At 40.7% G+C, this 14,848-nt stretch overlaps 1 protein-coding gene across 1 annotated transcript in view; it reads right to left on the bottom strand.

Annotated features, from left to right (window-relative positions):
• Positions 1 to 14,848, bottom strand: part of LOC127214102 (cyclin-Y-like) — a gene marked incomplete at its 3' end in the record, with an annotated part of 82,988 nt that overhangs the window by 27,438 nt on the left and 40,702 nt on the right. Inside the window, exon 4 of the mRNA XM_051174435.1 lies at positions 5,167 to 5,241. Coding sequence (XP_051030392.1) covers positions 5,167 to 5,241 — 75 coding nt within the window. The remainder of the gene's footprint in view (positions 1 to 5,166; positions 5,242 to 14,848) is intronic.

The following is a 14,848-nucleotide window of genomic DNA, read 5'->3' as shown; positions in this document are numbered from 1 at the left end:
CAGCCCAGCCCCTCTCCTCTTTGATCCCATGTTCTGGTGTTTTATGGACAGCATGACTCTAAAACCAAGAGAGTTGAGAGGATGGCAGAACCCTAGCCAAGGAAGAAACTCAATGTTAATGAGCCACTGGGCTTCAGTTTATTTAGACTGTGGTGCTATGTTGGGTAGTTAAATCACTTCCAGAGGACAGGAGTCAAGTTTTCATGACATACATGGGGCACAGAATACAACTGGCTACAACCCCAGCTACAGGAGGATTCAATACCTCTGGCCCCCAAGGATATCTGCCACATGTACACACACATACAAAGGAAAAACAAAACAAAACAACAACAACAACAACAACAAAAAAAAAAACCAAAGCACAAAATAGCTAGAAAGCTTCCAGTTACTGGTAACTTCAGGAAATCCTCCTAAGATTTCTATCTGCTCTTTTTTTCCCCTCAAGAGTCTCATTATGTACCTCTGGCTATCCTGGAACTCACTATATAGACCAGGCCAGCCATGAACTCACAGAGATCCACCTGCTTCTGTCTCCTGAGTGCTGGGATTAAAAAGACGTGTGCCACTATGCCTGGCTTCTAGCTGTTCTTAACACTGTCCCATACCAATTATTTCAGTAGCTTCCTGGATGTCAAAGGATAGGTGATCAAATGCATATTTAATGCAAGGTAGGCTACAAAGCTATGAAACACACTGAAAGGTTAGGTTAATATTAATAGAGGAGGAGCTAAAGGTGTTCAGAGAAGAAAAATAACTAGATATTACTTCTGACCAACAGACCAAAGGGCCATCTACCAGCAGTAGAATGGGCTGTAATGGCAAGGGTGGGGAACACTAATCTGTTGGGCAAATCACCATCACCCCTCTCTGTTCAGTATCTGTGCTTCCATGGAAGTTCCTTACCACTGGACCTGGGGAAGCATTAGTTAAGAAAAACTCACTGTGGTTCTAACATTGCATCTTTGGACTATGCAAACACTTTGCCCAGACTGAAAGGCCCAAGTGTTCAAATCAAAGCAATATTCAAGAGAAAAGCAGATCACAGCACCTAAAGAAAGTATCCTCTCACAGACCTGGCCAGGGGGAGGGGGAAAAAAAAAAAGCCACCTCCTCTCCACCTCTCCACCCCATACCCACACCCCTTTCCTACAGCTCAAGGGATAACTGCAGAGAAAGAGCTGGCCTGAAGGCAGCTCTGTCACAATGAATTCAGAGTGGGAAGAGAGAACTGTAAATTTACTATGTGGGCAAATATTTCCTATGTCCTTCTGCCTTTAACCCAATGGTCTCAACCTTCCTAATGCTTTGACCCTTGACTCATGTTGCTCATGTTGTAATGACCCCCCCAACCATATAATTAGTTTTGTTGCTACTTCACAACTCTAATTTTGCTATGTTATAAACTGTAATGTAAATATTTGATAAACAGGATATATGATTGCAACACCTGTAAAAAGAGTTGGTATACTCCCCCCAATCGCTTGCAGCTCACAGGTGGGGAACCACCTATACCTTTAAATAAAGGTAGAGGATGAGGGAGAAAGTGAAATTGCTACATTAAGTCACCTCATAGTGACATGGCTACTAAAGGAGAAGTAGGATTCTGGCTTTCATGCTTTTCTTCCCCATTCTTTGTAAGCTTCCTACACCCTGTAGAAGCAGACTTAGAAAGAGCAAACTGAGGCAGACATTCTCTCTTCTTAAGCAACAGGTAACATAGAGGATAAATAGTCTTTTATCTATAAAGTACAGCTTTTGACTAGGTGGCACATACTTGTTATCTCAGGTCCTCCTGACAGTTGAGTTCCACTGGGTCTGTATGGCATACAAAAGGAGACCTTATCTCAAAACACCCAACCCAAAAAGTTCACTCTGAATGATTTGAGATCCAATGGGATGTAAAGTCATCACAGAAAGATAAACACTGGTGACCTCTTGACATATGATCTCAAAGGGCTGATCATAGAAGTAGGGCCTATAACAGTAGCTACAGCCCTGGCAATATGGGAGATGGGGCTGAGAAAGGCCAATTATTATACAAAGAGCTGGCTAGGAAATCAAGTCTGGTGTTCTGTAACACAAATGAGTGAGTGAGTAATTATGGTTAGTACTATTGTATTGCACAATTAAAGATAGCCAGAAGAGAGGATCTTAGGACCAAAAAACAAACAGAAAACCTAAAAAAGGTAACTAAGATGATGTCTAGTAACCTACAGCTCCTAAGGTGACCAGTACATAGACAGCATAGAGGTAAATATGCTGCTACCAAAAAGGATGCATACTATTGGATGACAACAAAACTTTTAGGAGTTTTAATTAAAGATGAAAGAAAACACCAAAACCCAAACCCCAAAGGCTTTTGTCCTTTGCCTATATAATTCCAGCTACTTAGTAGGCAAGGAGGGAGATTACCTGAACCCAACATTACAAAAATCCAAAAAGGGTGGGGGTGGGGTGGGGAATACAACTTAGGTGAATGTGTGTAGATATAAAATTGCCAAGGAATAAATTGGAAAATTATACTTGTCATAATAACTCAGGGCTGCAAGAGAGTAAAGTTCATCAGCTCAGGTGTTCAGAGAGCTAAAATGGCTATGGATTAGTGACATGAGTGAGGGCTCAAGAGAGGCAGCCATTTTGAATACAGGCTGCATAATCTGCTGGCCCTGTGCATAGTGGTTCTTAATCTTCCATATATTTCCACCCTTTATTACAGATCCTCATGTTGTAGTGACCCCCAAACATAAAATTATTTCATATCTACTTCATAACTATAACTTTGCTACTATCATAAATTATAATGTAAATATCTGATATGTCACCCACAAAGGGGTCTTAACAGGTTGAGAAACACTGCTCTAGAGGTATGAGAAGAACCTTGACTCAACACCCAACAACGCTCTCAGTCTAGGAGAAATCTTAAGAGATAGGCTCCAAGAAAAAAGTACAGGAGAAAATAACATGGAACTAAGGAGGCAACAGGCTAACACAGCCTGGCAGCTTGTGGGGCAAGTGTGTCCTAAGTGCACATTTATGAATGGAAGAGCAATGGTAGCCTTAAGTTTTCTGCACCAAGTTGTTGAAATCAGTTCATAAGTAAATAACCAATTCTCTTACAATCACTTCACTCAAAAGTAAGTCATTAAAGATGCTGAGATTGTCATGTGTATAAATTGTACTTTGTAAAATCAACTATAAACTGACTATTCATTACATAAGATTGTCTTCAGCAAATGGCTCTGTCTGAGAAAAGGAAGAAGTTGTGCTGGTAAGGGCCAAAGGAGTGAAATGTTCCCTTCAATCCCAGGAGCAGAGAAGAACATGTCCTGGAAGAGGGAACTTCCTTTTGTTTGTAATATGAAACTTAATTATGTCTATATGTGAAGTGGAAAATCCTCATAGTCAGGAGAAAATGAAGCAATATACAAAGATCTGAAGTTCTAGAAAAAGGGAGGAAGATGAACTCTAGAAGAAAGGAGACTGACCTGAACCTATTTCTGGAATAATCCTTCCTCTGTTAAGTCATTTCCTTTTGCCAGCACAATCAAGGTGTGTCCCCCACCCAGAGGCTCTGAGGATCCCAGGGGATTGTTTGGAAGACAGCTGGATCCAACAGGAAGAACACTATCTGGAGCTTCAGACTTTTTTTTTCACCTCACTGTTCGGGGAAAATCAGTTTTAATTCTCATTTTCTTTCTTTCTTTCTTTTTTTTTTTTTTTTTGAGGAAAAAAAAACGTATTACTAGAGTTTATTTAAACAGATTTTTTTCATAATTTTCTAGTGCATCTATTATTAGTCACTAGAGATTAGTACAAGGTAAATTTCCAATGTGGTAACTTAAGTATACAAATACATATTTTTACAAATTTTTCCTTATCTAAAATTAGTAGTAGTAAACATAGTCCAGGAGTAGAATAATGCTTACAATAGACTTCATTTTTACTGCAAAACAAAACAATAGCTGGACACAAACAATGAATCAGCAAGTAAAGACTCCTAAGACTGGCTGGTCTGAGTGTGCTAAGATATCAAGTCCTCTTAAATTCTCACCTCTATCCCCACTTTCTTTTGCTTGTAATATCCTACACCTCTCAGCAGCTTCCCTTTATCACAGGGAAAATTCTGGGTTGATTTTTTTTTTTTAAACCTAATATATTCAAAGTTTCCTTCACAAGTATTTGGTTCTCATTGACTTCTTTTCTTACTCTTGGAGAACCACCCCCTCCCCCCCCTTTTTTTTTTGTCTAACATGTGCCAAAGACTTGAAGTGGCCTGCTTGAAAACCATCCATATTACATCAACAATGTCCCCTGCCAAAGCTGGCACCAAGCACTACGGAGGCATTTTCAGTTTGTATACATGAATACAGGTATGTTTGTCTTCTTTGTAGTCTCCTTAGTACTTAAATGAGAGCAGTCAATCTGTCAGAGTAAAGGATAGAATCTGCAGAGCTTCCTCTGACAGACACACCTTGTTCCCTTATCAGTATGCTTTACAAGTGCCCAGGACCATTTATGAAAACTGAGTTTGCATTTACCGTCCCTCTTCTTTGAAGCCACTGGCCACAGAACAGTTAGGTAGACCAGGGGCTAAGAAGAGACAATGCCATGCCAAAGGAGAAATCCTACACTCACCTGGGACAGACTGCAAGGGTTCTAACATCTCAAAGTTCAGCTTCAATAAATAAATAACTAGATAGACAGATAAATAAATAAATAAATAAATAAATAAATAAGCAGTTTATGTGTAGGTTCAATTGAGCTCTTGAGTGACAAGACAGAGACAGTTAATTGGCTTTCAACTGCTTAGATTTCTGTTTTGTGTTACTTACTGCCTGACTAGTGAACACACATGATCTTTGAGAACTTACATATAGATCATGTCCTAAACCTTAAGACCAAAAGGTAATTTACTGACTCAATTAACTCTTGCTGTGGAATATATGCAGAGGTAACTCAGCTAACAAGCAAAATGAAGAGTTGTTTCAAATGAGAAATTCTAAAAATGTACTCATTACCAAAGGATAAACAAAAGGAAATCACCAGTATGGACAGTACTTCATGGTCACTGAAGGGAACTCTACCACACACTAACCACTCAAATCCCAGCAGTGTCCACATTTAGGCTAACCACATTTACAAGCAAATGAATTAATAACCTACCATCTGTCTGAGATTTGCTAAGGAATATTGTGCTGGCCCGAGGATGGTCTGAAGGGTTGAATTCCATATTCAAATCTGTAAAGGAAGAAAGAGAAGTTAAATAAGTAACAAGCCGATAACTAGGTAGAACCATGATTAGTTTTCAACTTCTCAATCTTGTTAGTACATTCCATGACTATGGGAGCCAGTTTCTGTGTTACTAGATTCTTTTGGTTCCATTAAGAACACTGCTGTTGAAAACACAACGGGCAGGGAGCATAATGCTCCACAGTAGATCTAGCAGCCCAAAACTCCATCATCCTTTTCAAAGTCTGCTCTGCACCAAGAGAGGCCAACAAAGGGTTACACACAATTCAGTGTAAGCTCTATACCTACTACAACAGGACATGTGCTCCTCAGAAATGAGCAAATGATGTCAGAGGTGATCTCAGATCACTGACACCATTATGATGAAAGGAAGTGTTTGAAAGACAAACTGTAACTGTATATGGATCATGTAGGTCTCTGATATGAGCATGGCAGGTCTATTATCTGGTCCATACTTGAAAGAAAAATTAAGTCAACACATAGTAACCACAAGATTGCTTGAGCACACATGCACGTGTGTACATACACACAAAGAAAGACAGACAGACACACAGAGGGGGGAGGGGGAGGATAACTCTAATTTTCAGCTGGTGGCATTAGGTCCTTCAGATGCTCCAGTCCCTCTTCTGCCTTCCCATTCCTATGGGCATCATTTGCAGTCCCGCCTTAGAACAATCTCCAAAGATCAGGGGCTTCTCTATTTAGCTCAGCAACTTAGTATTCCATTAAAGAACTTCCCCAGAGTAAATTAAACAACAAAAGAACAGCCTGACTCCAGAGGTGGTGGGGTTGAGGTGGGGGATGGGTAATACAAGCAGCAGAATTAAATTCAGGCAGGAAAGGTAAAAAAAATTCTGTAAAGACTGAATGGTATTCAGCTCCACTTACAATACCAGAAATAAGCAAGTTGTGATTGAATTATTCCAACAAAACTTCCAAGAACCAAACCAATCCCAATAAAACCAGTGCTTGTCTTTAGCTTTAACAGCCACTGAGCTAAAGATGAAAGGAGAGAAAAATAGAATGGTCAAAAAGATAATGGCAACAACACTAAATGCTTATTCACACAGCTGACATGTTCTGGGCAAACATGAATGAGAGGCAAGTTCTCACACATGAACAGTTTCTAACTGCTCACCAAATTTGATTAAAGAAGCAAAGTCTGAAGAGATGGATGTCTCTATAGTTAAAGTGCTTGCGTGGCAATCAAAAGGGCTATAGTTTGAACCCTCAGAACCCACCTAAATGCTGAGTAGGTATAGTGACTCAGCTGTAATTTCAGTCTCTGGAGGAGGAGACAGGGTTTATCAGTGAGCTACAAGTCTGACTGAAAAATCCTGTCTCCAAGAACAAGGTGTCAAACAGGGCACCTTGTGCATGCACACACATTTGCACCTGCCCAGCCAATACAGCCATGCACATGCTCACCTGCACATATAACTGTGCTCACACACATGTGAACACATATATATATGCCACACACACAAATGAAAACAAGTAAAAAGAAAAAAATAACTGACAGACTTAAATATGGTCTTTCAGGTACTCTAACTTCGTTTTAGTACACTGGAGTTTCACAGATAAATGCCTTGAAGGGAGGCTCAATGGGAAGAAGACAGGAAAGAAAGACACAATCTCTTCCTTCAACTTGAACTACATAGAGCCCAGATGCAAAATAGTCTGTAAGTTTTCCTGTTCAAGTTAGGATCTTGCTACTTTAAAAAAAAAAAGGGGGGGGGCTGCTGGTGGTGACAATATGAGGACTTCAACAAAACAAATGACAATAAATATGTATTCCTAACTACTACAACAATTAACTTCCAGAAAGCTTCAAACAAAGTCACCACAGAAAGGTGTCAACTAGAATAGAAGGTGTATGTGCTACTTGCAGACAGGTGTCACACAAAGAGCCGCTCTGAACACTGTTAAAACCTCATCTGTTCAGACCTGTAATACCCATCTATCAGTCCACTTTAACTCTCCTTTACCATTTAACCACAGAAGGGGTTACTAGAAACTGCAAGCCAACAACTAAATACTTCCCTACTGGTAGCCAGAACTACAGGACTGCCAGGCCTTGTCCCCCAGAGAAGGCTGCTCTCCAGCACTGCTGGCTTTTAGGAGATGCAGGGGTTCTCCTTGATGTGACACTGACCTGCAACCACTGAAATTAGTTTCCTCACCTGCAATGTCCATGTGCCAGGAACTTTCAACAAACAATGAGCTCAGGGTACTCCAAGGACACAAAATCACCACATGCAGCTGACCCTGTGTATTGTCCTTCATCTGCTTTCCCTGGAGTCCCAAGGGCAGACTGGAACTCTGTTTTTACTTCAGGAATTTTGTTTCAGAACTTTTCCATGAAAGGTGAAAACCAAGGGTGATAAAGGGGCAAGGTTATCACATGTCACCTTTCAAGACATCTCATAATTCTAGGTCTGGCCATGGAATCACCTATACCTGGTTCAGTGAAGAAGTTGCAAGCCACTCAGTATTAAGAGGAGACTTAAGAAAGCTAAGGTGGGCTTTGATGTGACAATTACAGCAAAAGGAGTGAGGATGAGGCATGGATGATGATGAGCCTGGACTAGAATTCTACTCTCTAGATAGGATTCCTCCATGGCCTTTGCTAAATCATACCTAGTCTTAAACCCTGGCTGTCCCAGAAAGGCCTGGAGCCTGTGCCTAAAGGTCAAAACCACAGAACAACACAAAATGTACATTTTAAGGTGTAAATTCTAAGAAGAAATCTTCCTCTGCTTCTGAACAGAGTACATAATACTTGTTAGTGAGGTAGCAGTCTTCAACAGGCAGACATGTCAGAAAACATTTCCCCAGATTTTGGTACATGACTTTATTTCTATAAAGCATTACACAAGTTTACATTTCCTTGAGACCTATCCCACAGCAGTCCCTAAATATAAAAAATACTATACTAAAATTCAACACTGAGTGCAAAAAACAATGTACTATGACACTGATGAATGTAAGTGCTTGCCAAGTGTTCACAATGTAAAGGTAGATGCTGTGTTTGCAGTTTCTGTGCCAACCTTCTCAAAAAGCAAAACAACAACAACAATAAAAAAACCAAACAATACAACCCCCCAAAAAAACCTTCAAAAACAAACAAAAATACTTCTTGTGTTGAGATTAACACTTATATAAGGTACAGGTAGCTAAAAACTCAATCTAGTCCAGCAGTTAACAGAGATTAGTACTAACAGAGCAATGGGGGGGGGGGAGGGGAGGCGCTTTCATGATCATATCTAGGTGGCTTTGTAGCAGGGGAAGTCCCAATCAGGAGAGACAAAACACACTCCATGGTCTCTACCATATGGCCATCACCAGAGGGAGCCTTTAACCAGGGACCACAGCTGTGAGCCAGTTAACCACTTGTTTAGATAGTAGCCTGGCTCAGTTTCCAAGATACAAGAAAAACTAATAAACAGTGAATATAGGGTAAAACCAATGTGCATGGTTTCCATTTATTTATTTAATAAAAAGGTTGCTAGCAACCTCCCTCCATGCTACTACAGCAGTAATGTATAATGGAGAAAACAAAAGCCCCAATGAAATTGACTTCATATGCTCTATAACCCATATTCAGGAAGTTGAAAGCAGATTATCCTGGAGAATGGGTGGTTTTCCCAGAGAAGTCCCACAAGTAGAGTAGAAATAGCATACTTTATATTATAAAATTCCTAGATCTGACTTCACTTCTGCTAATTCAGTGGCCAGAGGCAAAATGACACTGCTCTGCATTTCATTTTCCTCCTCTCTAAAGTGGGTTAATCAACACATGGCTGAAAAGATCAGAAGTTACTATAAAGCTGTAACAGATAAGGATAACTGCTTAATGGCTAATGTCAAGAAAATATACAGTCCCCTGGGCGACAGGACCTGTCAGGGATTATTTTGATGACATTAAGTGTAGTTGAGGTGGGAAGACTTGCCTAATTCTTCCTAGACAATGACCCTGGAATAAATAATTAGTCACAGGGGGCACCTGATAAAATGGAGCCCATAAGGTACAAGGTACCTCAGATGTTACTCCCATGGGGGAGGGGAAGGAAATGGGGGAAGGGCACAAAAGTAAACAGAAGTTTCTGACCCCCTTGGTCCTGAAACTGTTTAGTCCCAAATAAACACACAAAGGCTTATATTAATTATAAACTGTTTGGCTGATGGCTCAGGCTTCTTATTGGCTAGCTCTCTCTTAATTATTAACCCATTTCTCCTAATCTGTATATCTCCTTATGGTTTTAGCTTACTGGTGATGCCTGGACCTTTCTTCTTTGGCAGCTACATGGTGTCTCTTTGTTGACTCACCCTCTTGGTTCCTCTTCCAGGCATTCTAGTCTGGTAGTCCTGCCTGTACTCCCTTCCTGGCTATATCCTGCCTGTCCATTATCCGAAACAGTTTATTCATAAGCCAATAAGAGAAACATATTCACAGCATACAGAAGGACATCCATTACACAAAGCTATTGTTTCTATAATCTGGACTGGAGGGCAGCCCCTCAGTCCATTATCCTTCTATTCTAAAAGAACTCTGTGTACCTGAAAAAGCTGCAGCTCATGTCAACAAACCAGGTATAGCAAGCAAAAGGACTACTGCCATCAAGTACCTCAGCCCTGGCTGGTGTTTCCAAATGCTAATTCCTCTGTCAGAACAGGGCTCATCTTGGTTCTGGTCTCAACAAAGCCCTGCTACCCAGTCTCATAGTTTCCAGGGCTTCTCATAAAACACTTTAATGGGTGTGTGTGTGTGTGTGTGTGTGTGTGTGTGTGTGTGTGTGTGTGTGTGTCAGAACTTAATGGTGATTCAAAGGGAAAGGAGACACCAGGTTGGGGAAACCTCAGGGAAGCCATGTTAACAAATGAACCTGATAAAACAGGCTCCTTCCACAGCTGGTAAACCAAACAGCAATCTAGCAAAAGCATTCAAAGCAGCCCCACAAAGAAGACTGTTAGGAAACAAAAACAAAAAACCCAAAAAGCCAAAAATGTTGTGTGTATGGATGTAAAGACATCATGATGTTACTTTTTTTTTTTAAACTGAAGGAAAACCCCACCATCTTATTACATTATGATCCGATCCTATCAGTCACTGGTAGTTATTATAACTGACACACACACACATACATTTCAAGAGTATGATGAAATCTCTGGACACCTGTTATACATGCTCTGAGTCTGGGAAGGAATTGTGAAATACAGTGAAGGCCATGGACTGTGGATATGTTGTGGAGAAGAGGAGCAGCAGGAGGAGGTGGAAGAACTTTCAGACAACTGACTATACCAGGAACAAGTGTAGTGGTTAGGCAGGGATGTATGACTAATAAACCATGAGTTTCTAATTGAAAACTGTAGAAAGCCCATTCTTTCCATAAACACATACCAGAAAGAGGGCAGTGAAAGTACCAGTGGTACTCTAAGGATCTCTAAGATACTGAGGGATGATGCTTAGTACAAGGTGCCGTGTTGGCTAGCTTGAAAATCAGCTTTAAGACATACTCCCACATATGATCATCTCCCTCCAGCCCTCAAATGATAAGGCAATTAACCCAGCATCATAGAGGCCCCATTTTATTTATTTTTGTTCCATCCAAACACACAAGTGTGCACACATCCAGCTCTAGACCTGGACAGAGCTGCACAGAGCTGCACAGAGACACAGGACAAGAGGAGATGTTTTATCTCTCTATAATATCCCACCTAGGATGGTCCCTTTAATGACAACAACTTGCTTTCCTTTTCTAATTCTCCTGTCAAGATCAGGTCCCCTCTTTGGAGGCAAAGCCCTGTTTAATGTAGCTTGCACTGCTTGTATCACAGTGCCTTAAGGGTGTTCACAGACCAGTCAAGATGAAATCCACCCAGCCTTTGGCAAACCCACACTCAGAAGGGATCAGTGCTTGATGACAATGGCTTTTCCTTTGATGCGTCTGTACTCTGGGACAAAATCATCTGGAGTGATTTCTCTGCTGCCAAGGATAAAGACCCTTTTATAGAGGTCGCCTCAGACCATTAGAAAACACAAATGCTTACATTACGATTCTTAACAGTACCAAAATTACAGTTATGAAGTAGCAACGAAAATATTTATATGATTGGGGTCACCACAACATGAAGAATTGTATTAAACCGTCACAGCATTAGGAAGGTTGAGAACCACTGAATTAGAAAAATAAAAGGGGGGAAGGGCATTAGACAGAACACTAAAAATTAAGCAACTGCAGGTTACATTTACCTCTGAACAAAAACAATTCTTTCCCATGAGCAGAATTATGTTTGGCTTATAAATACCAAATCAGTATTGCCACTGACCTAGCAGGAATAGAAAATGTGGCCTGACATGTATGTAGTAGGAAAGTCTTCACTTCTCATTTCTGCAGCATATTAAATACTGAAAACTTTAAAAACAGATCAACAAAGTCTCAGCTGCAGAGCAAACTAGCTGTAGAATTGCACCATTGTCCTGGGCCTGAGCAGGAATGCAGCCAATGTCAAGCAGGACATTTTCAACCTTGCAGCAAAAGCTGCAGCTCCACCATACAGTCATGCTAATCTTAATTCATGCAGAAACAAGAAACTTAATGCACTAGACATAAGATCATGTTATCACATATCATTATTCAAACTACTAATGAATAGAAAAAGAAAAGACTGTGTCTTCGAATACTTCCTTATGATGTAAAAGATCAAGTGAATTATGCGTAGAGGATGCTACTAGTCCCTACACCACTGCCACTCTGTTCTTCAATGAATATACGCCAAGAACTGCCAAAAGCCACACCAAAGGCTAACTGTAGATAATGAACACTTGGATCATGTTTGCTTACCTAGTTAAAGCCTTGGTTCATGAAGTGACTAACAGCTGCACTATCTTGGGGGTAGGGGATAAAACCAAGCATTCCCTGTTTGCTGCAGTTACCAGGCCCAGCCTTACTTGTGCTAACCTTAGAAGCTCCGGTGAGGTGGTCCCTACCCTTAACTCACAGGGGTAGATTTTATTTCTTCAACTACCTACTGAGTGCCACACAGAGCTCAACCTCATAGGAGAGTGAACACTAGAGTAGCCAAAGCAACGGAGCCCTGGAAAAGGTCCTGGCTTCATACTTTCAGGTCAGGTTTTAGTCTATCTACATCTAGTTTCCAAGACACCATACTGGTCAGTGGTCATTTTAGAAAACTGAAAAGTAATCATTCATTCTCATCTGAGGAATAGAATAAGGTTTACAACACACACACACACACACACACACACACACACACACACACACACACACACACACACGGAGAGAGGAGAGAGAGCTCTACTGCCCTGCCAAACAGAACATCTACACCCAGACATTTAATCAAATTTTGTTTTTCTCCTGCCCCACTTCAACTTCCCCTCTGTACAAAGAGGGAAAGGGCAGAGATAATTTCGCAATTTATATAAACACATGGCAATTCAATTTGCAGTGGGCAAGTTTTTATCAATAATCTCTTTCATACTCTTGAGAAAACACTTATGTGCATTAAGTGTAAGGATGGCTTAAATGCATAGTAGAGAATTATGAATTCATACTTTTAGGGCGGTAACACACAACTGGCATAGTTTATGCACTCTTTCCCCAAACCATTCCACAGCTGATTTCTTTTTGTGGCAAGCACCTCAGAGAAGGACCATCAGAACATGGATCCTACTACTACTCTGCTGCCATATCTTACCTTGTTATGTCCTTGCCTACCTCTTCATCAAATTCAGAGCTGCCAAGTCATTAGAACAGCCTTTTGAGTGTCCATTCATCCCCATGCTTACCCCTCGCCCATGAACTTTCTGGCAAACCTCAGGAGGTTAAACCGACTTGTTTTGGACTCTATACTTGTTACCCACCTCTCAACTTAAGACCACTGTGATGCTTTTATATCTAGTGTCTCCTTAAATCTCACTAACACATTCATAGCTACCTCCAGAGAGTCCAAGTTTTTGTGTCTGAGAGCTCAAATACATCTGCCCCAAGCAGCAGGAAACTACAGGAAAACACTGCTCCTGTACACACACCTAGATGCCTCCTGTCTCCTCACTCAGCACTTTGGACTTGTCTCAGACTACAAGTTCTCTTATCCCACCCTTTTTGTCTGCTTGGTGACCTCACCCAGGACTCTTGGTAGCTCTTGTATGCCAACAACCTCCCCAAAGTCCAGGCCAGCCTCAATCTCTCCTGAGCTCTCAATGCTGTTCGCTCAGCACCCCCAATTACCCAATAAAGACATCAAAATCTCAAAATCAATTATCCCATAGATTTGGGTGGGTGACTCAGCAGATAAAAGTGCAGGGTGGGCAAGGATGAGAACCTGAGTTCAGATCCCCAATGTTCATGTAAAAGCTAGGGATGGTTGCATATATGTCATCCTAGAACTGATGATATATAGATAGGTAGACCCTAGGCATTCATAGGCCAGCTAGCCTAGCCCAGCCAGTCTAGCACACAAATCAATAGTTTAATACCTACACTTTTTAGCCTGTACTGGTAATTAACTCCAAATATGTGCCACATGTTGTATCAAATACAGAGGATAAAATAAGAGGAAATCAGATCTGGAGCATATAACTAGTATATTTTAATGCCGTAGTTCTCAACCTCTGTAATGCTGTAACACTTTAATACAGTTCCTCATGGTGTGGTGACCCCTGACCATAAAATTATTTCATTGTTACTTCATAAGTGTAATTTTGTTGCTGTTATGAATTGTAATGTAAATATCTGTGTTTTCTGATGGTCTTAGGTGACCTGTGTGAAGTGTTAGACATTCAACTCCAGGGGTCTCCACCCAAAGATTGAGAATTTTAATGGCTTTCTCTGCTACCTTCTTTCACCTGATGGCTGCTCTTCTACTTACTGCTCAGCTTCATCAACATCAGATCCTAAGGATTAAGTGGGATATAAATAATATTTAATGAATATGGCCTCCAAATGCACAAAGCATTATGACTGGGCAGCAGAGGGAACTGTAAAGCAAGTTTAAGACCCTCTGCTTCCTGCAAGGCTGACCAACTGATTAAACTGGAGTAATTGTGGAGAATGAAGTGCTACGGGTACACAGCCCAGTAATTTTATTTTTCTTGGGCTATTTTGGCTCCCTCTCCCCAAAGTTACTCCTTTTTCACCTCTAATCTGACCAAATATACTGTGACTAAAAGATGAAACATTTTGATAGTATTAAATTAAAAAGGATAGTTTCAGCCTGCTGGTGGTGGTGGTGGTGCATTCCTTTAATCTCAACACTTGGGAAGCAGATTGATCTCTCTAAGTCTGAGGCCAGACTTGTCTAAAGAGCAAGTTCTAGGACAGCCAGGGCTACACAGGGAAACAAGCCCTGCCTTGAAATAGAAAATGAAACAGACAAAAAGTGAAAAAACAATATCTTAGTTTTCACCAACCAAAGACAAAAAATACCAATGGACAGCATTTGAGCTCTATAGCTGAAATTTCCTAACTTATTTTTTTAACCAGTGTACTTAATGTTTCCATCAATGTATTTGAAAAATGTCTTAACTTATGACTTTCTTCTGTTACTATAAAACTTCAGCAGTCTATTACCA

This window comes from Phodopus roborovskii, unplaced genomic scaffold, assembly GCF_943737965.1.
Source record: "Phodopus roborovskii unplaced genomic scaffold, PHOROB, whole genome shotgun sequence".
In the NCBI taxonomy this organism is placed as follows: domain Eukaryota; kingdom Metazoa; phylum Chordata; class Mammalia; order Rodentia; family Cricetidae; genus Phodopus; species Phodopus roborovskii.
The sequence above is the reverse complement of the archived record's forward strand: the minus strand, read 5'-3'. Positions and strand labels throughout refer to the sequence as shown.